Source organism: Hypanus sabinus, chromosome 15, assembly GCF_030144855.1.
Source record: "Hypanus sabinus isolate sHypSab1 chromosome 15, sHypSab1.hap1, whole genome shotgun sequence".
Classification (NCBI taxonomy): Eukaryota; Metazoa; Chordata; class Chondrichthyes; order Myliobatiformes; family Dasyatidae; genus Hypanus; species Hypanus sabinus.
In genome coordinates, this window is record NC_082720.1 from 13,412,849 (window position 1) to 13,440,519 (window position 27,671).

Sequence of the window (27,671 nt, forward strand, 5' to 3'; positions counted from 1 at the left end):
CCCCACACGTGCAACTGTGAGAGAGTATCATACACAGAGGGCAGGAGGAAAGAAATGTGGAAAGGCTCCAGTCTCCAAAGCTCTGCCCAAGTTACCTTATACTTGGGAAGATCCCATTTCATCCAGGTACCCTGTGACCCCAATTCCACTGCCTTTGATACCCGCCTTTCATCCATATATGTCACATATGTGTGTATGTGTGTGCATATATACTTTATAATAAATTTACTTCGAACTTTGAACTTTTTCTCATAATGTTGATAGAAATCTAGAAATCATTCAGACAAAATGCCTTTTGATGATCAAACTAATTGCTTATTTTAAGGCTGAAATTGGCAGATGTTTGTATAGATTATGTGCAATACACAGAATTAATTAGGCATGACAGCCCACCTCAGCCAAAGAGCCAACATCACCACATCACCTGGTGCCAGTTGAAAAAGCTAGAAAGGCTGTTGCGGTCAGGCTCAGTGAGGGAGCCTAGAGAGAAAAAGTGATGTTAACTTCTCTATTGGAATACATTTTGAATCAACATTTCATGCCAGAAGGTAGGTGCTCACAGAGACTCTGCTGTCACTCTGCAAGTTGGGAGATAGCACAGGTGACTGAAGTACCCTCTGACAGAGCCAGGTCTAACTGCAGAGGGTTGTGGATACAGATCAATACATCATGGAAAACAGCCTCCCCTTTATGGACTTTCTACATTTCTTGATGCTTGGTAAAGCCACAAACATAATCAAGGAACCCACCTGTCCAGAAATTCTCTGTTCTCCGTGTTCCCATCGGGGAGAAAATACAAAGGCCTGTTTACATAGGCATGTACCACTGGACTCTAGGACAGCTTCTACCCACCATTAAGAGACTATGAATGGAGAGAATCCCTTGGAGGTCCCCAAGTACAATCAGATGGACACTTGACCTCACAATCTATCTTGTCATCCCATTTTCTGCATACACTGCACAATCTCTGTAACTGTAACTTTTTATTTTGCATTCTGTTATTGTTTTCCTGCTGTGTTTTGTTCTGTCTCTATGCACTGATGTGAGGAAACAAACTGTATGGATGAGATGTAAAAAAAAGGTTTTCACTTATATATACATCAGATGATAATAAACCAAATAAAATTTGCTCATATTCACAACACCATTATATGCTGTCAAGGCCTGGAAATTTGCACTTGTTCCAGGCCTGTCCCTTTAACTCCAAATGCACTGATATTTTAGTTTTTCAATCCTACCACAAGTGTTGTCCTTTGCTTGTCTCCATATCAGAATACTAACCTCCATCTGAAATGGCTGCAGCCTAGAGAAAAAAAAACACAGAATGAGATGAGAAGTTTTACTCACAAACTGCAAATAGTTAAACACGCAAATTTATTTTACAATATTTACATATATGCCAGCACTTAGTATTACCAACATCATTTCTCCCAGCTCTAGCTAGCAGTTATAAACATCAGTGCGAAACATTCAGAAGAATAATCTGGACCCGCTGTTCTCTGTCACAAATTGATCCAATTTTCACAGGCAGTAATTGACTCTAGCTGCTCTTCTTTGAGAACAATGAGAACAGTGGTTAGCACTGCAGCCTCACTCCTTCAACATTCTGGGTTTAATCCTAGCCTCTGGTGACTTTTTGTCTGGAGTTCGCATGTTCTCCAGGTGCTACAGTTTCCTCCCATGTCCGAAATATGTACTTACAGGTTAATAAACTGCTGAAAACTGCCCTAATAGGAGACGGGGAAGTGAGGGGAGAGAGCTGATGGACATATGTGAAAATACAGATTACAGGAACATAAGTAGGCAAATCAAACTGATGGGTGTCCTCTGAGAATTGGCATTGACTCAATGGGCCAAATGGACTTCTGCTGTGTCATAACATAATATGTAAAATATAGTATATTCTACATCTTAAATGATTAATGATTCAGTTACAAGTCCCGCAAGCATTATTACTGACTTTAAGGTGCTTGTCTATGAATCAGAATCAGGTTTATTATCACCAGCATGTGATGTGAAATTTGTTAACTTAGCAGCAGCAGTTCAATGCAATGCATAATATAGAAGAAAAAAAATAATAATAGTAAATAAATAAGTAAATCAATTGTATATCAAACAGATTAAAAATTATGCAAAAAACAGAAATACTATATATTAAAGATGTGAGGTAGTATCCAAGGGTTCAATGTCCATTTAGGAATCGGATGGCAGAGGGGAAAAAGCTGTCCCTGAGTCGCTGAGTGTGTGCCTTCAGGCTTCTGTATCTCGTACCTGATGGTAACAGTGAGAAAAAGGCATGCCCTGGATTAATGGCCAGGTTGAGTGTCAATGGATCAGAAGCTGGGGTGAGAACTGATGAATCCATGCCAATGTAGATGCTTCTGATGATCTTTTTCCAATTTCCTCTACCCCACAAGTATATTGTCTGGCATCTTTTCGATATTAACGATTCTGTGCAAATGGAAATTCTTGTTTTGTTGTGCTTCTGGTTTTGTTTGTGGCTTTTTTACACAGATCCATTCTGTATGTATGATATTATAGCAAATTGAGAAACAAGGTTGTGATTCCCATCGATCTCAGCAACAATAACAACAGTAATGCTCAATAAGCTTCACATAATCCCTTCTGGAAGTAACAGGGATCATAGTATGTATGAACCTTGTGAAAACTTAGGGTAAAAGATCACATTGGTGATTTGTAAAGAAGTATAAGAGTTACAGGATTAAAGGAGGGTAAATTGAATAAACATTTGGTAAAACTGAAGAGATATTGGGCTAACATGGACAAATGGAACTAGCTGAGATGAGAATTGTGTTCAGTATGAAGCAGTTAGGCTGAAGAGCTTATTTCTCTACTCTACAGTGTGATCACTCGAGTTGAGATGATGTTTTCTTAAGGGCTTGACTATTGGTGAGTCCACAGGAGACTGTAGAGACTGATCTGGTGCAGTGTGGGCAACAGTAAGTGTAGGCTGTGGTTGGTCTTTAGGTCTTTTCATTGTTCACTCTCTCCTTTTGAAGCTGCTGGTAGTTCTCTGTGACACAGTGGAGGTCGCTCTCATGTTGAACAGCTGCCTCTTGAATAGATTTCTTCCAAGGGTATCTATTGAGTGCAATGTCTTCCTTGTTTTTAGATGTCATATTGAATTTCTTCTAGCTAATTTTTATGTTATCTTTGAAGCATTTCCTTTGCCCATCAGGGGCTCACTAAGCTTCATTCAACTGGGAGTAAAAGATCTGTTTGGGGAGATATGAGTTAGGTATCGGAATGAGATGTCCTTATGTGTCGGAACTGGCATTGCTTTTTCATGGTGGAGATGTTAGTCATGGTGGCCTCCTCCAGTATGCTGGTGTTAGTGTGACTGTCCTGCCAGCTGATCCTCAATATCTTTTGTAAGGTTCTTTGGCAGGATTGTTCCAGGGCTTTCAAGTACCTACTGTAGCTGGTCCATGATTCGCTCCACACAGTTATATGGGAAGGATGAATGCTCTTTAGACCGAAAGTTTTATTTGAACATGTAGGTTGCAGTCTTCAAAGACTCTTTTCCTTAATCTTGCATGGGCTCCACTAGCACTACTCAGGCAGTGGTTTATGTCTGAGTCAATGTCGGCTTTTGACGAGAGAATGCTGGCAAGATGGGAAAAGTTGTCTACATTTTCAAAGGAGACATCATCAACTGACATGGAGAGCTGAATAAATGACTCGTTGGCTAGTGGCTAATACAGGTGGCTTGCATCTTTTTTATATCCATGATGACCCAGGGCCCTACATGTCTCTCTCCCTCTCTTCCCCTTTCCATAGCCCTCCAGAGGTGTCTATGGCAATGAATTCCACCAATTCACCATCCTCTGGTTAAAAAAAAACCTCTTCATCTCTGTTCTAAATGGATGTTCTTGTATTCTGAGGTTGTACCCTTTGTTTGTAGATTCCCCTCTACAGGAAATATCCTTACCACATACACTCTATCTAGACTTTTGCTCCACCCATTCTTTCCATATTTTTTATGCTGGTCATCTACCCTATTTCCTTTCCAGATCATGTGAAGGGTTTTGACCCAAGATGTCAATTGTTCCTTTTGCTCCATAGATGCTGCCTGACTGGCTAAGTTCCTGCAGCCATTTGTGTGTTGGCCCACTGTAACTTTATTCTCTCACATTGTTGCAAGATAAGGAGGAATAGCATATCATCTCCTTCCTGGTACATTGAGTGTATAGTATCGAATATAACAGATAACTAGAATTTCCTGTTGGTCCTGAACGTTATGATATATGGTCACCAAGCTGCAAAAATTAAGTCATCTCTCTCTCTCACTTTCAAAATTATGGTGAAACTTCAGCAACCTGAAACATTAACTTTCAGTTGCTCCCAACCTGGGGTCCAAGCACACCTGGCATAATTGGACCGTAGAATAAAAATGGTTGTTAACCCCTGCCTTAATTAATCTCCCTGTAACTTATTAGAGACACAAAGTTATAGAGTTAATAAACAGGGCAACAGGCCATTTGGCCCATTAGGTCCATGTTAACCAGTGTCTGCCTAGTTTTTGTTACATGCCCATCAATACATCTCTGTTTTTCCTATGAAACATCAACAACATAGGCAAGTTACGAGAGGTAGTTAACTTACCAACCAGCACCTTCAAGGGTAAATCCAGCAATAAGGAGATTTAGAACAATACAGACATCCCACCTCTCCCGGAAGTTCCAAGAGTCTCCCACAAATTGATGGTGCTACCTCCCTGAAATGAGTTTTTGCAGGGTGGGATGTCTGACAAAACAGGGTAATAATCCCTAAATTAAAAATTTTAAACAACTGATCTTATTGAAAGACATAGAGTTCTTAAAGTAAATCATAAATACAAGAGATTCTGCAGATGCTGGAAATCCTGAGCAACACACAAAATGCTGGCAGAACTTGGCAGGTCAGGCAGCATCTATGGAGAGGAATAAAGAGTCGACATTTCGAACTGAGACTCTTCACCAGGACCTTTAAGGTGCATAATAAGAGGTGGACTTAATTTGTTTCTTCTGGATGTGGAGTCTAGAATTAGAGGCACATTCCAAAATTTGAAATTGTCTCTTTACTGTAGGTGTGAAATGGTTGAGAAGATTATGGATGCTGTTTGCTGCGTACACTCAAAACAGAGATGGTATAGTTTTTGGATATTAAGCTGCAAGTTGAAATGTAGAACAAAACATGCAGGAGATCAGATGCCAGCACATCTAACCTTCTAACTCATCACTGGACACTCTGTTGTGCTCTGCAGGAGCAATGATCTACTGAGGAGGGGCAGAGTACATTGTGCACCAAGACTTCCAATGAGCAGAGGGGAAACTAGCCCAAAAAAGACAGTTCTGCAGTCCTACAGAAAATAAGTGTGCCAAATGCTTGAGTTATCTTAATTTATAGTAATAAACAGTATGTTTCTAATCAATACTTTTCAATGAATGATTTTTAAAATAGCTTACTTTTTTTTTGTAAATCCATGTTCCTAAAGCTCTCCGCTTGTTACAGTCATTTGCTATCATACCCTTGAATGGACCTCTTATACTGTGCTTATGTTTGAACTCTTGCTCACCCAATTTACCTCATTGTGGTGCTTGCACTGTATTTGTCCATTTGACTGTATTTTCTCTTTAACTGCAGAACTATTTTCTGCCTTCTGTTTTCCCTTCTACTGCTTCAAATCACTTATGTATGGACTAATCTGTCAATATGCCTACAAACAAAAGCATTTCACTCACTCACTGTATGTGATTGATTATAATAAACCTTTTCCAATTTCGATAAAGGGGCTCAACATTCTTTAACAGCAACATTGAGTTCGTAGGTCTGAGACCTGCTTGTGGCATGTAGCTTGCTCTGCCTCATGGGAAGCCATCGGGTAAAATTATCTTCTTTAGACCATTGATGTATGTCTGATGGGCAGGCACCACGGAAAGTGAGTGTGTATGCGAACACACACACACACACACACACACACACACACACGCACACACGCACACACGCACACAATCAAACCAAGGGTTTGATTGCTCCTTGGTTAAAATGTCAGCTTCACTAAAATAGACTAGCTGCTAACGATGTAAGCAATGTATTTGCTTTTGAAATTTTTATAAGACCTGAAACACTCTCCTAAATATAGTTACAAAGGGGCAACCAACCTCCAGATGTTCCTTTCTTGACTCTCACCTTTCTATATTTGAGTCAAAATGTTGTCTTGCAGAAAGTTGAAAGCAAGTTGAAACCAAATATCTCAGTACAACATTAAAGGATTGGTACACTTTCAGAAGAATGGAGTTCCACATTAATGAGCATGAATAATCCCATGAGACTATTTTTAACATCAACACTCTTGCCCAACTTTCGATCCACAGCATCATCAATAAATCAGATTTAGCTATGGGATATCAGTGTTTGATCAGCTTTTTTGTTTACATATGTGGCATTTACTTGGAGAAAAGGTATGATTGCCAATCATTTCCGACAAGATCTAACCATTTTATTATGATCGCTTTTCCCCAAAAGCATCTTTAAAACAAGGTTTTTTGATGCATCAATTGTGAAATACTTTGGATCAATTTGGTCAGAGGTAAACATAATATTTTTAAAGTTATTTGTGAGGTTATTGCTTCTCTCATCTGCTGCTTACATATGAATTTTCAATTCTCACTATATTATTATTTGGAATGTTGTCAATTGTTTCAATGTACTCTGAAGATATTGTTGCTTAAATTAAACTATATCTGATCACTGAGAAAACTTGTTACTTCAGGGATGAAGCTATTCATGTTGCCCACTAGCCTAATATATTTATGACTTCCTAACCCTGAGATACACACACACACACACACACACACACACACACACACACACACATGAACACAGAATATTCATCTGCATGTGTATTTGCATACAGACACACAGAGCTACATGCTCATTTGCACAAAAACACACACATACAAAGACACAGAAGCCCAGACCTATAATGCCTACTCACACGTACACAAACATAAATATGGGCATGCATACACACAAATATAGTGATACATATACAAACACAGTCACAGATATTTAAACACACATAAATAAACCCACTGGCATGGTAATACTTAAGTACACACATGAAACACAAAAGCATACATGAACACAAATCACCAAAGTCCACACTGACACACCGGAACAAAGTTTGAAATTAGTTTCCTCCTAATGTAGGCTGGAAATATGAGGTCATAACAGCTCTCAGAAATTAAACCCTGAATTAGTTTGAGATATGGAAATTTCCAAAAATGCAAAAAGTAGATAATTGTGTAGGCCAGTTCTAAAAGGTCACTCATTCCCACTCACCCACATGGATTACTATGACTTTTAGAGAATGATATACTTGCCCATTGTCTTGTTGTGATGGAAATTTTCTGCATCGGGATTCCCCTCACTACTCTGACAATAGATGGTCAATTTCAACACTCAGCACAGAAAAGGAAAGGCAGCACCAAGGCGGAGTTTATTATGGGTTTTCTATTTCTTGTTTGTGATGAGATATTACACACAGCTCTGCAGAAAATGATTACCTCACTGGAATTTACAACAGTTGAGCTGGGAATTGGATGTGTTTCTCTAACCTGCCAAATGCCCAAATGTTCTTTGTTTTCAGCAACTCAGCCCACCTAGAGTATAATTAGTCTTCCATGGATGGAAGAGAGTGCATGAGCACTTCTCACTTCACTTACACCATTGACTGAGAATTATCAGAGGGGGTTTACCAGATTACAGCAGGGTTGTGTGACTTCCAATAAATTACAGGGGTGGCTTTTTATTACTGCTTAACATGGTCAAATAAGTATTGGAGAGCCTGTTTCTATTGGCAGTGGAATAATGATTCAGGATTATAGATGGAAGATAATTGCCAAAGAACCAGTGGAGACCTTGGAGCTGTCATCATTTATTGGATCAATTTCCTCACTTGCAGACCCCAGTCGTTTCATTGGCAACAACGACACCACGATCTCCATCGGCAGAGGTGCACCACAGGGCCGTGTGCTTAGCCCCCTACTCTACTTGCTCTACACTAATGACCATGTGGCCAAGCACAGCTCCAATGCCATATTCAAGTTTTCTCTGACAACAGCACTATCATAGGCCAAATTAAGGGTGGTGATATATCAGACTATAGGAGGGAGATAAGAAATCTGGCTGAGTGGTGCCATCACAATAACCTCTTACTCAATATCAGCAAGACCTAGGAGCTGATTACTGACTGCAGCAAAAGGAAACCAGAAGTCCATTGGGCTGGTCCTAACCAGAGGATCAAAGATGGAGAGGGTCAGCAACATTAAATTCCTTGGTGTTGTTATTTCGGAAAACTTGTCCTCGGCCCACTGCTTAAGTGCAATTATGAAGAAAGCATGCCAGAGACTCTACTTCCTTAGGAGTTTCTGAAGATTCAGCCTGACATCTAAAACTTTGATAAACTTCTATAGATTGTAGTGGAAAGTATGTTGACTGGCTGTATCACAGCCTGGTATGGAAACACTAATGTCCTTCAACAGAAAATCCTACAAAAAGTAGTGGATAAGGCCCAATCCATCACAGCACTTGCCCACCAATGAAAACATCTACTTGAAGAGTTGTTCCAGGAAAGTAGCATCCATCATCAAAGACCACCACCACTTAAGACATGCTCTTTTCTTGCTGCTGCTGCTGCCATTGGCAAGAAGGTAGAGGAGCCTCAAGACTCACACCATGAGGTTCAGGAACAGTTATTACCCCTCAACCATCAGGCTCTTGAACTAAAAGAGATAACTTCACTTGCCCATCAGAGAAATGTTCCCAGAATCTGTGGACACCTTTTAAAGGAATCTTATTCTTATGTTCTCGATACTTACTGCTAATTTATTTATTACTATTTCTTTATTTTAGTATTTGCAGAGTGTTGTTTTTGCACACTGGTTGAACACTGAAGTTGGTACAGTATTTCATTGATCCTATTATAGTTATTATTTTATAGATTTATACTCACAAGAAAATGAATCTCAAGGTTGTATCTGGTGACATATATGTACTTTAATAAATGCTTTACTTTGAATTTAGAGTGCTGAGGAGATATTGTTCACAAGATTTTATGCTCAAGACTACACAACAAAAAATTTGGTGAAAAGCTGCTTTTAAAGGGAAATTGGAAATATATATGAGAGAGAAAAAAAATGCTACACAGCATGAATCAAATCCAGGGGAGATCTGACAAAGTCAATGGTGAGAATACACCAAGTGGGAGAATCTAGAACAGAGGAATAACCTGAATGTTTCATTTTAAACAAGATGACTAAAATAATGTTGAGGGGATTATCAATGAATAATGTGAATTTGCAGAAAACATATGGTAAAGGTATTTTTGGCTAAAAATGAAACTGGGAATAGAACTGAAAATAGTTCTGGGCTATAGATGGAGAAGCTCCCAAAACCAGACAAGGGTATCAATGAATACAGGCTTAGTGTCAGAAAGATAAACCATCAGCTACAGTGGTAATGATTGGTGAACCAGGTAGAATTAATGGCTGAGTAGGCTTTCGCTGCTGCTTCTTCATCTGTTTTTATCAGACTAGGAAGCTGCTCAATAAAGCTCCATAAAGCCATAGAGATCTTGAAAAATTAAGTGCAGGGAAACTATTGACAATGTCTAAAGGGGAGAAATCACCAGAGGTCAATGCCTTTGGCATAAAGGCAAAAAGTAGCTAAGAATGCACTTTTTGCTGTCTTTTGCACACTACACATTTTTTGCAAGAATACTTTATGCAAAATTACTTTTATTACCTCATAGCTAGACAATCAATGAAATGGAATGTGAAAAATTAATGAGGAAGGAAAAGTATCAGGGATACAAAGGAAGAGCTTTTGGTGTGCTAAGACCTGGTGGTTCTTCAGAAGATCTCAATTAGCTGAATTAAGGCAAACTCAAAGTCAAACTGATTGTAATTTTCACAGGTGTGATGAAGAGCTTACTTTTAGCAGTATCACAGGCATGTACCATTATATAAGGTGCATTCACAAGGAAGAAAACATAACATAAACTGAACATAATTTTAACAGGAAAGAACACAATGAGAAAAAATGTCAATTTTAATCAATTATATTTATCTGTGCTGTAATTATCAGTACATATTAAGGCACAACCTTGCAATAAGATAATATAAATAAGGCTATAAAAGTCTATTGATATTTAAATCCATCTATTTTTATATGAGTTTCATACCTATTATACAGAAAATGTCAGTTAATCTGGCATGCTGGGACTTCAGTGATATCAGACAAATTTTGTAGACATTTGGATGTTATTCCTAATAATATTCCAACATTTTTGCTCCACCTTTTTAAAGATGGTACACTATATAATAATAAGATTTCAGTGAACCTAGTAAGTTTACAGGGAGCATGGGAAATGGAACCAGATGAGTTTCAAGGAAGCGGAGTCAATAATGTCATGTAAGCTTAAAGGAAGTCCCAGAAACCAAGGATCCAGGGAGTAAATGGGAGTGCACGAACTGGGGCCAAGAGGTGTTAGAGGGATGGCTGCCATAGGAGCTGCACCATGTTCAGGAAAACATGGGAATTAGTGCCCAGAGAGACAGATGTTGAATCATTGCATTTCTGAATGTTCAGAAATTGTAATGCACATTAACGCATTTAATTGCAAATTATTTTATTACAGACCTTATCATATGACCTTATGAATATTTTCATGATAATATTTTTGTATTGTAAATGTGTAGAGAAAAAAAACTTAAGTAACATTGTAATTCATACACAGACAACGAGAAAAAGCAGCCATCAGGTTTGATTTTCCTCCTTACCCAGACTGTCAACCTTACATTGTAATGCACTGTGTAATAGGCAAGTAGGACACCTGGTTACATCAAGCATCTCTGAAAGGGTCACCAAAAGGTCTTACTGTTTGAAATAATGATAAAAATATAAAATGCTAGGAACATTCAGAAGATCAGGCAGTATTCAATAGCAAGAAACAGAGTTGATACTTCAAAGATTTTTCACTGTAAGGTCAATAATCTTTGACATAAAATATCAACCTGTAATATCTTTCACCTAAAACAAACTCCCTCCATAGATGTTATATTTTTTCACCACTTTCAAACTTCCCAATTTTAAAAATCTTCAGTCTTTGATTTTCATTTACCATAAGGACTAATGGTCATGAACCCTAATCTTGAAATCTGTGTCAACATCTCGGGATGGAAAGCAGAGAGGATGTTTTCACTGGGTATCTTGTATGCAAATTGCGGTGAAGGACTAACTGACCATATCTGGATCCCACAGCAAATAATAAAACCTGAGGGTCTCATTGTTAGGGGTATTCTGGAGTTAAGTGAATAAATCAGATATTAATTCAAACAGAAACCAGACTTCTTTTCCTATTATAAATGTAAACAAGTTCAGGAAGATTGCAGTTAGCCTCCTGTTTTATTGTAAATTGCAAACAGTAAATTGAAGTTAAAATACAGGTTGCTCCACAGACTAAAAGATTGCGCAAGCAAGAGCCAAATGTTAAGACAATGGGTTTGTATTACATCAAAGCAGGCAATATGGCTAAGTTATTTGCATCATTGTGACTGAGTGGAAGCTGGCACACCATACGAATGTTGTCACTAAGCACATCAAACATGGTCACAGGTATAGGCAATCAATAGTTTTTGTATACTTATGATATTTGTGTACCCAGAGACAGCCCTGACAACATTAATATTGGGTATCTGGGATTTCTGCTCCAAGACACTTTTAGACCATTTGTGTGAATTAGTTTGTGACAAAGGTGTATGGACATTCAGAGGTGTCTGTTACTGTAGATCTCTAATTCATAAGAAGCATTGTCAACCCAAAATATCAAAGGAAATTATGTCATTGTAACTATTGAAATTGTATTGTATCAGCTACTGTCACCTATGAATGAAGGGTATAAAAATGTGATGTACGTTTGGGTTTGTGAGCCGCTACCGAGAGAGTCTCCAGAACAATGCCTGCTTGTTATGCTGAAGAAAGAATTCTGTATCACCAGCTTTAGTGTTTCTCCAGTGATTTTGATCACATTGTTCACTTCAATATTTTGGGTTGACAGGGCTACCTCTATGTACAAAAATATAATAAGTACACAAAAATTATTGATATGCTTAGTGATAACATTCGTCTGGTCAGCCAGCTTGAACTCAATCCCAATGGTCAGATAATTTAGCCATCTTGCCTGGTTTGTTGCAAGTCAATTAACACAACTTCATTGTCTTGTCTTAGGCGCATTAAAAAAAAAAATTCTGTAAAGCAAAGATGCTTTCAAACATAATGAGATGGAAAGATTCTAAATTACAAAAAAATTATAAAGAGCAGTAAACAGTAAAAAAACTAAATCAAACCATTATTTGCTGTGACCACCCTTTGCCGTAAAAACTTCATGAATTATTTTAGGAACACTGTCCCAAGGTTGTATAAGAAAATTGGCAGGTAGGTTATTCTAAACATCTTGGAGAACTTGATACAGTTCTTCTGCAGACTTTGGCTGTCACACTTGCTTCTGTCTCTCTAGGTAATCCTAGACTTGATGATGTAGAGATCAGGGCTCTGTGGAGGCTATACCATCTGTTGCAGAACTCATTCTTCTTTAGGGCTTTGCCATGTGTTTGATGTCATTGTCCTGCTGCAAAATGAAGTTGGGAACTGGTCAGATACCTTACTGATGGTATTGCATGATGGATGAGAATCTGCTTGTACTTCTCAGCATTGAGGTATCCATTAATTCTGATCAGATAACCAACTCAATTTGTAGAAATGCTGCCTCAAACCTGCAGGGAACCTCCGCTGTGCTTCACTGTTGGCTGCAGACATTCATCCATGTAGCGCTCTCCAGCTCTTCTACACACAAACTGCCTCCTGTTTGAGCCAAAAATTTTAAATTTTGACTCATCAGTCCAGGGCACTTGCTGCCATTGTATAGTACCCCAGACCTTGTATTTTTGTGCGTAGGTGGGTCACTTCACTTTATTTCCACCTTGGAGGAATAGCTTTTTGGCTGCAACCCTTCCATGAAGACCACTTCTAACAAGACTTCTCTGGATTGAGAGAGGTGTACTTGGGCTCCAGTGATTTCTCTGAGTTCAGAGGTGACAGCAGTGCCAAACTTCCTCTGATTTAGAAATTTAATGTATCTGCTGCACTCAGTTTCAGTGGCCTGTCACTGTGTATCTGGTCTTCAACCTTGCATGTTTCCTTATGCTTCTTCAAAAGACCTTGCGCAGTACATCTTGAAACTCTTGTCTGCTGCAAAGTTTCTGCTTTTGGAAGGCCTTGCTGATACAGGATGGCCACCTTGTGTCTTATTGCTATGCTCACTCTTGCAACGGTGTAAGAATTGAGAATTTGAAGGTTAAACTGTCACATCTGCCACACCGTCACCTTTTACTTAGGTTGCCTTTCACCCAGTTTGATTTCTTCTAACCCATTTTTGTTTCAGTTAATCAGTTTGGTTCATCTAACTCATTATGTCATTGATCATTAGCATCCTGTTTGTTATCTTTGTTTAATCATGCACTGGGTTAGATACCTACAAAGTGATGACGTTTTTATTTGAAAAGTGGTCTGCTTTTTTTTGATGATGCTGTCACACTTTGAACTAATCTCTTCATACTAAACATTGTATCAGTAGAGGCACAGCTAAAAATTCCTTTGGCATAAAAGTGGCTTTCTTTCTTTTGATTCTGTTACAGAAATTATTAATCAGATCCTGCTATTTGAACCTAGTTGAAACCCTAAATAATTCTGTTATATCATTCTTTAAACATCTCTGCTCCAACTTCTCATATCATTCTTCTTAACAGTATCTGAGAGTTAAATATAGAGGGCAAGTTATAATATTTTTTTCTCTTCTGGTTAGATCTAAGTGCTGATTATATTAATATGTTTAAACCAAAGAAAGGGGTATGATATAATAATGAAAAAAGTAAAAAGAAAGCAAGAAAGAAGGAAAAAAAGCACACAAGAAAGAGTAATGAAATACTCTCAAAGGAAACATAGGCAAATAGCTCACAGCAAGTTCCCACAAGCAGTAGTGTAATAATGAGCAAATATTCTACTATTGGTGATACTGGTTAATAGATAAAGATCATTAATGATCCTGGGGATAGATTCATTGTCTATCTTCTTCAAAGAAGTACCACCAGAGATAGTAGGAAGAGCTCGGATATAATGCCTTCTTTGAAAGATGACATTTCTGATAGTTTGGCATCCTTTCAGTTCCTCACTGCAGTGTCTGTTAATATTTTGTACTCAAGTCTCTAGCATGGAACATGAAACATGACTTAGGAGTAAGATTAACTATAAACATTAAACTAGCATGGAACATGAAACATGACTTAGGAGTAAGAAACTATAAACATTAAACACATTTTTTTTATTGGTGAAGCAGTATGTATGCACTAATCTGTAACTTACAACAAGCATGCTTTTGAGATATTTCATTCAGAAGTGTCAACCACATCCTGTTTAAAGGGTTAAAGAACCACAGAGCTACATCACTCTCCGTACAGTGTTCCCTCTTAATACCCCACACTTCAGATGGGTATTGCTTGGTATATGTCACATTCCTCAGCATAATTGAGAAACAAACTCTTAGACAGAAGAACAAGAACAAAAAACGTAATGGCCGAAAGAAACTTGCCACAAGAAATAAATGGGATAAGTATGTCTGCTCCCTCATTAGTACAGTCAACTGTTTTCACTGTCTCCAGCATTTGGTGCAGCTGAGCCCATCGCTGCAGCAATGAGTGAGTGTTGCAGAACTGCTTGACAATGTACATGCTGCAATAAGGGAATGGCACAACACTACACAATAGGAGAAAGTAGACTGTGGCATTCAATCCCTATGGACTCTTATGGACATATTACACAAAGGAGAACTATTTCACACAATGCACGGATGACTAATAAGCATGTCAGACTCAGCTGGCCATAGCTTAAAATGTTCTTTGGACAGTTTTATTAACAAACGGCAAAGGATTTGATTAATGTGATTTGAAGGTTAAAATTGCACCTGACTCTTTCCAGGTAGTCGAAGATCCCCAAGGAATGCGGGGCCAAACACCTTCCCAGCTTTGAGCAGGAAGACAAAAAAAGGAAGCCTCACACATTTACCAGGTTAGTCCTGTGTACTTACACTCACTTAGCGCCCAGACAATTAAATACAAAAAAACATTGTTTTTCAAGAGCAATTTTCCCCCTATTAATAGAAGAAATCTACCGACATGAAATTATGTTGGATGTTGATGTCACACTGCAAGATTGGATCCCATAGTAACGCAAAAGTGACCTTACCAACTGACCCCTCCCAAAATTAAAATTGTACAATTATAAAAAGCTTTGCAATCAAAACAAATGAATTTTCATTTCAGTAAATTTATCATTGATTCAATTCAGCATCCCACTTAACACAATCATAATAAAGTTACAATTAAGTAGATTTAAATGTAACATAGATTAAGCACAGCGAGAGACACAATCATTCTGTTGAAAAATGTGCACAAGAGAATGTAGAGCTTAGCAAATACACACACGTTAAAAACAAACACACTCCAAGTCATGGGTCAAGAGTCACTCACCATCCTCCCATTGATGGCAAGTTTTGTTTTTCCTGCCATGCCTTTTATCTAAAACATTGGATATTTTCAACAGAGACTTGCTGGAAGAAAGAGGCAGCTTTACGACTGGTATTGTTCTCGAACTAGTACTCAGAGAACTGCAGTCACTCTTCCTCAGGAAAGACTGTCATAGCAACAGACCACAGAAGGAAGTCAAAATCTCACCCAACTGAGTCACAAGAACTTCACTCTGAGAAGACCGGTGCTTGAACTACTTCTGCCGTGCAAGCTGAATAACACAGTTAAAAACTCTTGTTGGTCATTTGAAGCTCATGATTTTGAAACGGAGTGACAATGGCAAAAGTGCAAAGGAGACTTGGATTTAGTAGAATCATATGGTCCATGTGCTTTACCTAAATTATCTCCAAACCCTGCCCAAGGACACCAGCTCCATTTCCTTTGCACAGGGAGGGGAATCACAAGGCTTACAGTGCATTGAGTGGGGGAATGTGTTCGGGAGGTGATCAAAAAGAGAGGGAGTGCATGTGCAAAGTAAGAAGAGTGGGAGGAAAAGACAAAGCAAATGTAACCCTTCTGACCCTCAAAGAGATGCAAAATTAAGGTATCTCACTATTCTACAATTTGTTGTTCCTTATGGAAATTGGCACTTCCTGGGATTTAATCTGCTGGGAAACCACTGATACAACCCTGAAAAGGCTTCTGATTGGAATTGCAATGGATTGACAGAGATAACTGCTCATGCACTGATTGCCCTGCTAACCTACCCAAAAATGGGTGCTAGCAAGCAGTCTCATATTAGTCATCTCCCCACCCATTGTCTAACAGTTGAGATTGAATCAGAAGCTTCAAGATCTAACTTTGGACATTTGTGCCTATAAATTGGGCTTTACACATTGTCAGCATGCTAAAGTAACTCTGTGTGCACCACAAATCTGTTTTGCCATGAAAGAACAAAATTAAGTGAAACATCTTCAGAAAAGCATTATGGTGAAAAAAAATTATGCAGTTAAACAAATCAAATCTGTTTAGCAGATCAGCACACACCTTTCAGCATGCTGATCCCACAAGGGTATCACTTAGAGCTATAGAACATTACAGAACAGAAACAGGCCTTTAGTTCCTTCTTGGCTGTGCCGAACCATTTTTCTGCCTAGTCCCACTGACCTGCACCTGGACCATATCCCTTCATACCCCTCTCATCCATGTACCTGTCCAAGTTTTTCTTAAATGTTAGAAGTGAGCCTGCATTTACCACTTCATCTGGCAGCTCATTCCACACTCCCACCACTCTCTGTGTGAAGAAGCCCAACCTAAAGTTCCCTTTAAACTTTTCCCCCTTCACCCTTAACCCATGTCCTCTGTTTTTTTCTCCCCTAGCCTCAGTGGAAAAAGCCTGCTTGCATTCACTCTATCTATACCTATCATAATTTTATATACCTCTATCAAATCTCCTGTCATTCTTCTACACTCCAGGGAATAAAGTCCTAACCCATTCAACCTTTCTCTGTAACTCAGTTTCTCAAGTCCCGGCAACATCCTTGTAAACCTTCTCTCTACTCTTTCAACCTTACTAATGTCCTTCCTGTAATTCGGTGACCAAAATTGCACACAATACTCCAAATTCAGCCTCACCAACGCCTTATACAAACTCACCATAACATTTCAACTCTCATACTCAATACTTTGATTTATAAAGGCCAATGTACCAAAAGCTCTCTTTACTACCCTATCTACCCAGTGACACCACTTCTAGGGAATTTTGTATCTGTATTCCTAGATCCCTCAGTTCTACTGCACCCCTCAGTGCCCTACCATTTATCTTGTCTGTTCTACGGTGGTTTTTCCTTCCAAAGTGCAATACCTTACACTTGTCTGTATTAAACTCCACCTGCCATATTTCCAGCTAGTCCAAATCCCTCTGCAAGCTTTGAAAACCTTCCTCAGTGTCCACTACACCTCCAATCTTTGTATCATCAGCAAATTTGCTGATCCAGATCATTGATATAGATGCCAAATAACAATTGACCCAGCACTGATCTCTGTGGCACACCACAAGTCACAGGTCTCCACTCAGAGAAGCAATCCTCCACTACCACTCTCTGGCTTCTCCCATTGAGCCAATGTCCAATCCAATTTACTACTTCACCATGTATACCTCGTGACTGAATCTTCCTAACTAACCTCCCATGCGTGACCTTGTCAAAGGCCTTACTGAAGTCAAGGTGAACACCTCAGCAGGTACAAGTAGCTATTAAAACAAAACTAATGTTGATAACAGGCAGCAGGCCCAGTTTTTCTCCAAGCCTTGCCTCCTGTCAAAGGCAATCCAGATAATCTAGGAGCATGGATTCATCTGCAAGTCAGGTGTGATTAGTCCTGCAGACACTTTACTAATACCAACACAAGAGACTGCAGATGTTGCAATCTAAGGCAGAGGAGAAAACTGCTGGGGGGAACTCAAGCAGCATCTGCGGGAGGAAATGGACCTTCAATGTTTTGGGTTGAAAACCTTCTGAAGGTGCCTCCAAGCTCATCCTGACATCCACATCTGGCCTTGATAAGGTATACAGTGTACAAATCTGGGTATGGGCCAGAACTAAACAGATTCCATCTTGCTCTGAATCCCAAAACATACTTCTGATCTTTAAGTGCTTGATATTATGCTGCTTTCCTGTATATGAAGTCTTATATAGAAACCTTTGCTTTGTATTCCACCTGCAACACATTCACTCTGCAAGGGTTTGTTAAAGGAAATAAGCACTCAAAATGGAGAGCATTCTTTCCTTAGCAACCTCTTCCTCATTTTGATGAGATTAAGACTCACAAAAAAAAACTAAAAATAGAAATAATATCTCATTAAAGTTGAAAGCAGCTTCATATTTTCTGTATTGTCATTGGTTTATCTAATCAATACTGTTGAGTACAGTCCTTGCCGTATTACCCAAACACGTGATGCGTGTGTGTGTGTGGCTTACTCTGAAGTCACTTCCTGTCAGTGCTGTCAAATTCACACTCGATTATCTTTCTAGCGAAGTCAACCTCAAGCATCCTGTTGATTTTTTTCAACACAAGTTACTTCACCCCTCAATAACTTGCTCGTGACTTTGGCTCCAGCTTCCTGCCATATCAAGCACTAACGCAGTGCTAAACCAGAGACATCCAAATAAGCCTCTATCACTTCAGAATGTTTAAGTTTGGTTTCTTCTGCTGATGAATACTTCAAGAAACATTTATTGCTTTTGCTTATCATCAATTTAACAGGACTGCCTTTACACTTCACCACAGGGTGAAGTCAGATTTTGATTGTGTAATAGTCAAAGCAATCTTTTTTTTTCACTACTGAAGATTTCAGTGGTGTGAGTGAAGCAGATTTGGTCCAAACTGAACTAAACATACTAAAATAGAACTTAGTCACAGAACAAAGGCTGGATCTCAGTACCTTCCCCAAATATCCAATGTCTTCTCAGCCTCTCTCAAGGCAAGTCAAAGACTTGTTGAACCAACTGAACTTGTCAATATACAACACTGATAGGCAAGATGGCAAAAGACACTGAGTAAAGTTTGACCTATTGCCATGGTATCTGAATCTCCTTACAGCACGACAATGGGATTTTCTTGGATCAGAATATCTGGATCATCTAGGACTATAACACTTGGACACTTTGTAACCCACAGCTGAATGCCAGAAGATTGCTAGTGGTCGCCAACCCATTTATCTTTATTATGTTTAGATCCATATTCTTTCATCAGTCATCGTTTTGTATAGTGATACAAAATGATGAAGAAACCATGAATATTCATTAACATTTATGAGTTAATTTATTAATTTAAACAAAATAAATGTTTTTTCAATGTATTCTATCAACCAAGGTAGAATGCCCACCTCTGCAGTTTCCTCTTTATTTCAGAGCCTGCTTTTGCTTGCTTCTCTCTGTCTTGCTCTTTAACCACCTATACCAATAAATATATCAAGTAATTCCATTTTGCTTGCTGCATCTCATATGGGATCAGACCAGCTGAATGAATAGTAATGCAATAAATTTTCACTCAACGTCAGCAAAATCAAGAATTTGATTGTGGACTTCAGGAACATGAACATACTATATGCTAATCCTCATTGCAGGGTCAGTGGTAAAATAGGTGAGCAGCTTCAAGATCCTCGATGTCAAGAGATTGGAGGATCTATCCTGGGCACAACACAGAGATGCAATTGCAAAGAAGGTACACTAGCGGCTTTAATTCATCAGGAGTTTATAGAGATTCAGGCTGTCACCAAATACTCTTGATGGAGAGCATCTGACTGGTTGTATCACAGCCTGGTGTGAAGGCTCCAATGCACAAGATCATAATAGGCTGCAGAGGATTGTAGACTCAGCCAGCTCCGTCACGGGCACAGTCCTCCTCACCATTGAGGATATCTTGAAGAGGCGGTGCCTCAATAAGGAGGTATCCATAACTTCAGAGCTGTGGCTATACACTGCGCTGAAGCTCCACAGGTTACTGTACTGGCTCCCTTCCTGTTTACCCTGTATACCTTGGACTTTAGACACAACATTGAGTCATGTCATCTGCAGAAATTCTCTGATGACTTAGCAATAGTTGGGGGTATAAAGGGAGGATGGGAGGATAAATACATTTTCCAAATGGTGCAAGCTTTCAACTCAACCTCAGTAAGACAAAGGAGAAGATGATGGACTTTAGGAAGACTGCCCTGCTTCCTGTTACTATCGATGGTGAGACGTGGATGTGGTGAGGACCTCCAAGTACCTGGGGTACATCTGGATGGTAGGCTTGAGTGGAGCACCAACACAGAGGCTGTATTCAAGAAGGGCCAGAGTCACCTCTACTTCCTGAGCAGACTGAGGCCCTTTGGAAAAGGCAGGCCTCTCCTTCACATCTTCTAACAGTCTTCAATGTGGTGGTGTGCTGGGGCATTGGCATCAACATGGGTGATGCCAAAAGGCTCAATAAACTGATTAGAAAGGCTGGCTCTGTTATAGGAATCAAACTGGACACACTGCAGGCTGTGATAGAACAAAGGACTCTTGTAGAAAATCCTGACAATTCTGTACACTGTTTCTCACCTTAGCTGACAGAGGATCATTGGTACTAATAGGCTAAGACAACTGCGCTGCTCCAAAAAGTGCTATATGAAGTCAGTCTTATATTCAGCCATTAGGCTCTCTAATGAGCCAAGCTATAGCCAGGTAAGTGATCATCCCCTCCAGTTGCACTGTTTGCGGCTACTTAATTTTTATTCTTTCTTTCTTCTCTTCTAATATTTGTATATTTGTGCACTTAATGCTATTGTGACACTGTAATTTCCTTTGGGATCAATAAAGTATCTAATTATCTAAGGACCTTCACCATCCAAGACACGCTTTCTTCTCCATGCTACCATCGGGGTGGAGATTCTGGAGCCTGAAGACACATACACACAGACATACACTGATTAGAGAACAGCTTCCCCTCCACCATCAGATTTCTGAATGTTCTATGAACCATGAACCCATGACCTCATCATTCATTTTTATAATTTCATGTCTTTACTCTGTAAAACTACCCCAATACAACAAATTTCACATCATATCAATCAATTATATCATATTGGAGCTAACTCTACCATTAGTAACTCTCACTTGGGTGAGATTTGTATTAACTAGGACTTAACAAATTCAAGCCACTTTGCCAGAATTGCTAGTGGTCTAAATACATTTAACAGCAGAGTCAATCTGTCCGTGACATCTAGGCAAGCTATGTCTGTCTTTGAGAAGAGCCAGTTATTATTTTTTTAAGTGACGTAGCATTGCCCATCAAAAGGAAACTGGCACAACTGATAGTTATTTCATTTTCATTCAATATGGTACTTTGTGATGAATATCACTCACCTCCAATCTTCCACCGAAAGCTTTATGTTTTCCAGACCTTCTTCTGGATGTGACCCATGGAAGGTTTTGTTGGAGTTTTTTTGGAAAATCCTTGACCTCCACGGTTTTCTGTAGAAAAGAGACTGCCAGGTTAAATGTCACTCTAAATGCCAAAAATGAAATAAACATTTATGCAATTCTTCTCTCCTGAAAATTATTCAAGCTCTGCAACAACAATGAAACATTCCTTCTGAGTAAAGCAATGAATCTTGGTAGGCTATTGAATGATAAAAGCATTACAAACAAAATATTCAGAAGGTGCATGAATTTGATAGGGAAGGACTAAGTCAGAGATTTTCTCAGATTCAGACTGACACAAGAGACTGCAGACACCAGAACCTGGAGCAACACACTAAACGCTGGTGGAACTCAACAAAAAAGCGGCAGCTATCGAGGAAAATAGACAGCTGAAGTTTCACTTTGAGAACTTTCATCTGGATGATACAGAGCAAATAAGTTTTACAGGTAACATCGGTCCATTTGATCTTCAGGACCAGGTTCAAGTGAGTGATGGTGTAAAAAGGGGGAAATAACCAATACATTTTGTTTCTCATTGGCCCAGGATTGCAGGACTGAGTGATCTAATCAGGTGCTCAAGCCATCATGTTGGGAGCAGATTCCATGCTCCTCTATTATACAATCAATCCACCCTTTTTATAACTTGTTCCTTACACCTGATCTTCGGTCAGAACACAGTGGATGATGATCAAGGCCAGAGATACTGTTGGCAGATCTACAAACCTCCACAACAAAGGTTTAGTCTTCACTTCTTCATTTCAGGTGCTGTCTGTGTGGAGTTTTTATGTTCTCCCTGTGATGGCATGTATTTCCTTTGGGTGCTCCAGTTTCCTTCCACATCCCAAAGACATGCAGTTTAGTAAGTTAATTAGCTGATGTTAATTGCCCATAGTGTGTAGATGAGTACATGTGAATACGGGAGAATAAAGTGGATTAGGGCAGGATTGGTGTAAATGGACATTTGATAGTTGGTATGAGCTTGCTGGGTGGAAGAGCCCATTTCTATGCTGCATCATACTATAAACTGAAAAGCTGCCAATCTTTATTTCTTTTCTCTCATTGTCAAGTCAGGAGCTCGACTGAAATTACAGAAGCCTGCACACAAGAATCACACATGGAATGGCAATATAAAGACTCCATCCAATGCCAAGTAGTCCCCCACAGAGAGCAGTTCCTCCTTTGCCACGGGTCAGCAAACTCATTCAACAAGACCACAGGACAATTAATATGAGACAAAGGAAATATCATATTGCTCCAGATAGAGATACTTTGCTAAGTATGGCATTGTCCAGGGATTGTGAAATACACTGGCAATATCACATTGAATTGCACTTTAAATTAAAACATTTTTTTGAAAAACGCAGATGCTGGAAAGGAGAGATAGAAAACAGAAAAATGGCTATACAGGTGTACAGGTTACCTAATAAAGTGGCCCTGAGTATATTGCAGAAGTGACTTAACTATAAAAATAACTCTTTGATTGTGAAGCAGTCAGAAACTTGCAGGGGAACTAAAGGTAATGTTTCAATGAGACAAATCATCCTCCAGTTTATAATTTCATAGACCAGTTAATGTAAGTGTAAGTGTGTGTGTGTGTGTGTGTGTGTGTGTGTGTGTGTGTGTCTCAGTGAGATGATGTCTGCCTCTCTGACTCTATGACTCAATATACCAGCTGAGACAGATGATCATTGGGATCAGCTGTGGATAATGTAGACCTTTTACAGGGGCTGTAATGGAGTCAGCTGTGGTTTAGGAGGTGCAAGTTTAGACCGTGTTTAACTGGACAGAGTTAATGCCATTAGGGACCATGAGCACAAAGAATAATGCTCAAGGAGCTGCAGAAACCATGCCAACTGTTACCATTGCGGAGGGTCTAGATGAGTTTCAATGGCTGCGTCCACAATTGAATACAAAAGGTGTCATGCCTGATGGATCCCAGATGATACAAGTTAAGGATACATGTACTGTTCAAGCTACAATCTGAACAACCCAGCATTACACCGCATTATCTTCAACTACTGTCACTACCCACCATTTACTACCACTCCCAAACATTGGTTACCACATTCTATCATTACCTCCCTCTACATTCCACTAGCTACCATACTCTATCAATACCTATTGCTTCATTCCACTTCCAACTACCATTAGGTATGACTACTACCACTAATTATGATGAGCAGTCACTACATACCAGTACCTCCCTGTACCTACCATTATTTGCCACCATCTTCAACCACCTACTGTACCAGTGCCCACCACTGCCCACAACTACCCACTACCATCTCTGCTAAAGCCACATGAGTTGCACCAGAAAGGAACAAGAATTTGTGGTTTCACAATGACACACCCATGAGTGATAAAAATAAACATAGGTACTATAGTGCTAGGCTTTGGTTGTCTGTTTGAACCACATAATCACAACTGTCCTGTTCTTTTTTGATAGCAAGCTGACAAGTGACTAACTAAGCTGCTTGACAGTAAATGGTAAGGTTTGAACTGCAGAAGCATGATGGGGACTATAAAAAGGAGCTGTGGTTACCTGCAGAACTGATTTATGCTCATTAAGTGGCTGCACTCGAGGAGTTTGTCAATTCTGCAATAATGAAGACATTCTGGACAGCAATGTTCCCGGCAGCTGCTGTATGCTCGACACACCTTCCCCAGCAGATTTGTTGTGGGAAGCTCCAACCTGTTCATCTTACTCCTCCATCAGGTCTGACACAAATCCCACTGCTCTGCACATCAGGGTCATTCTGCACAACTCAACTGAGCCTCCATAAAGATCTGTGGTGTATTTAATTACCAATACAATAGAAGTCATGTGTTTCATGCTGCATTTCTACTGGGCCTCATTTCTTCAAAGTTCTTCAAAGCCCAGTTTCTTCAAAGATTACTGGGCTTCAAAGTACGAACAGGTTAAGAACGATGGGCCACTGCAAGATGTGCGTTACAAGCCAGCATTTCAGATATCTTACACATACTCAAGCATCTCAACAGCTATACTGCAGACTAGGAGCAGCACAGCTCACAATCATTTCAAGTTCCTCAGTCATCACTTGAGTGACATGCTTGCCCCCAGCCTGTGGTAAGCCATAGCCCTACTCCAATCATCCTGACCAAAGTCATTGCAAGTATCAGTAACTTGTATTTTGTATTTGCTTGCTGGTAACAGTGTGACTTTAAGCTAATAACTGGTGAAAACACAAGCTAGTCACTAACAGGCCTCGATTCTGAAGGTGAAAAATGCCTTGAACATCTAGTGCAAGGGTTCCCAACCTGCAGTCCATTAAACCCTTGCTTAACATTATTGGTCCAGGCATTAAAAAATGTAGGGCGCCTCGATCTATTGCAAAGCCTCATGCTTCCTGAGATGCTGATCTGCCAAAATGTCAAAACAATTGGGTTTTGAGCTCCATATGCCAGGTATAATCTCTCTCCCATGCAGATGCAAGTATGTGAATAGTACGAGCTGCTGCTGGTGCTGCAGGGGTTCTCTGCTGTGGCTGCTGGTTCTAATATTCATTTTGGCTGCTGCTGCTGTTGATGCAGATACTGCTGCGGTTACTGCTCCTGTTGTTGTGTTGCCATGGCTGCTGGTTCTCCTCCTCCCTCCTCTGCTCATCTGCTGATCAGGCTGCATCACATCCTGGCATGGGAACACCGATGCCCTTAAATGAAAAAGGTAGTGCATAAGGCATAAGGTCCACATTTTCAAGTCAAGACCATGCATCAGGATGCCCAGGTAAGTTCTTCCATCACGGAGACAGAAGAGACTGCAGATGCCAGATTCTGGGGCAAGGAAATGATGTTGGGGGAGCTCAATGGACCAGGCAGAATCTCTGGGGGAAACGGACAGTCAGCATTTTAGACTGAAGTCTTTAATCAGGACTGTTCCTTCAGCAGTTTGTTTTTAAATCCCTCCAGATCCCTATATATGTGTTCTCCTATGTCTCTTGCCAACAGGGTGATACAGCTTCGTACATTTTCCTGCTTTAACACCTTCTGCTCCCAAAGCTGCTCCTACTAATGTCTTCATAGGGAATTAAAAGAAAAGTGCCATTAAAAGTGAGGGTTAATTATTGTGGCTTTGCATTCTACCTACCACATTGTTGATGCTGGTGGCAATTCTCTACTTAGTAACTCTGCCTGCAAATTCTGCAGATACAGTACTCAGATCCCACTAGATAATGCTTAAAGACAGATGTCAAATGAACAGAAAATATGAGGAAAAAAGGACTACACTGGTCCCATCAACCACGTCCTTCAATCAGGTATAGCTAACACATTGACCTAAACTTTTACCAAGTCTTTGATACCCTCACCCAGTAAAAATTTCAGAAATTTCAACTGCAATACAATATCTAATCTATATCTGTGTAATGCCCTGGTTCATAATTTTGCTGCTTTGCTGTAGGTATTTCATTTTAGCAGTTCTGTAAGAGCAGTCTGTTCTGCTTTCAGCCTCTTTGGGTTAACATTGAAGATAAGGGATGCTTAGGAATTAGGATAGTGGGTCTGGGAGAGGGTCCCAGGGAAAGTTGGGGGGGGGGAAGTGGTTTTGTGAGGGGCACCAAGGGTGGGTTTGGTTTTTGCTCAGTGAAAGATGAAGAGAGAAGACGATGGAGAGAACCGGTCATAGGATTCAATCTGGTGGGACACGCAATTCGACGGAGCCAAATTGTGGGAGTCTGTTGAGGATTGGTTAATATGGATTTTGGAAGATTTGAGCTCCAACCTGTGTACTTGTGACTGTTTAATTATAATGGGTCCTTTTTGGGTTTTTTTCTTTCTTTTCCCACCACACTACATAGTTTGTCTGTATCCGTCACTTTGAATCCCATTCCCATTGTAAGCACCTTGATCCGTGCACAGCACAAACCCTCTGGACTGAGAGAAGTACAGCTCAAAGGAAAACATTCCATCTCACCAGCTGGGTCTTCAGCCATGCTCCCATTTCCAACTCCACACCATTACTCAGTCAATTCCACTCAGACTCAATGTGCCTTGGGGGCTGGGTGGGTCCGATGTTGAGAGGGGAATGTAAGTGGATGTGAGGCTTGCAAAGGAGATTGAAAGATGTTTATTGATTGAAGATGAGAAGAATTCAGAGGATAGGTTAGTGTGGACATTTGTTGTGACTGAGCATTTGAGGAGAGGGTATGAGAGGGAGGGGTATGTTATTGGAAGCAACTGTTTGAGAAGAGAGTAAATATAAGTGCTTGAGAGAAAAGTTTGAGTTATTGTGAGCAAATGGTTAAGGGGAGTATAGTTGATTGTAAGTGCATGAGAGACAAGTTATTGGATGTGAAATAAAACCAGAAAATTATGATGATACTCAACAGGCCAGGGAGCAACCATAGAGAATTGAGCACAGTTAACATTTCACGTTGATGACCCTTCATCAGAAATATGAGTAAAAATATGATATAATAACTAAGTAGAGTTTGAGCAGAGGTGACTGAACGACAGTCCAGTGACACTGAATATGGATTGGATGGGAATATGCCTGTGCTTTAATGGAAGCCAAGAATTAGGGGAGAATGACAGCAATAGGATTGAGTTGAAGAGTGGAAATTGATGTGGTACTAGATAGTCAACACAGACTCAATGGGCCGAAGTGCCTGTTTCCATGATATATGTCTCGATGACTCTGATTCTCTAACATCTATTTTGTTAAACAGGCTGTATATAGCTTACCTTGTAAGGATGGTAATTAGAGAATTAAAATGACACCAAGCCACTCAAAAAAAAATTAGAATAGCTGTTCAAAAATAGCCCTTTGAACCTCTTAGGACATTGTACCGATTGTTTCTTTAGCATCCTGCTTATCTTGAAGTTGGATTCTAGACCTCCATCATTTCCAACACAGGGACCATTTACTTTCATCTCTATGCTACCACCATTCTCTGGCCTGTTTTGTTGACTCTGAAGTCTTCTTTTTTTGCCTTTTATAGCTCTGGACTCAGCCGCTCTGACGCTTGCCTGGCCGGGCTCACCTCTTCCACCTTCCACTTGTTCATAGCCTGGCAGCCTGAATCCTAAAATACAAAACATTCCGGTCAGGCCACAACCCACC

At 39.8% G+C, this 27,671-nt stretch overlaps 1 protein-coding gene across 4 annotated transcripts in view; it reads right to left on the reverse strand.

The window, feature by feature from the left end:
• Positions 1 to 15,763, reverse strand: part of LOC132405307 (regulator of G-protein signaling 14-like) — a 123,555-nt gene extending 107,792 nt beyond the window's left edge. For 2 of the 4 annotated variants that reach the window (XM_059990010.1, XM_059990008.1), the window contains exons 1-2: positions 15,648 to 15,734; positions 1,239 to 1,303 (exon numbers count right to left, since the gene is read on the reverse strand). In XM_059990010.1, the coding sequence (XP_059845993.1) occupies positions 1,239 to 1,303; positions 15,648 to 15,658 (76 nt within the window). In that variant the 5' untranslated portion in view covers positions 15,659 to 15,734. Of the gene's footprint in view, positions 1 to 1,238; positions 1,304 to 15,647 lie in introns of all 4 variants that reach the window. The other 2 variants (XM_059990011.1, XM_059990009.1) reach the window with 2 other exon arrangements.
• Positions 15,764 to 27,671: the final 11,908 nt, after the last annotated feature.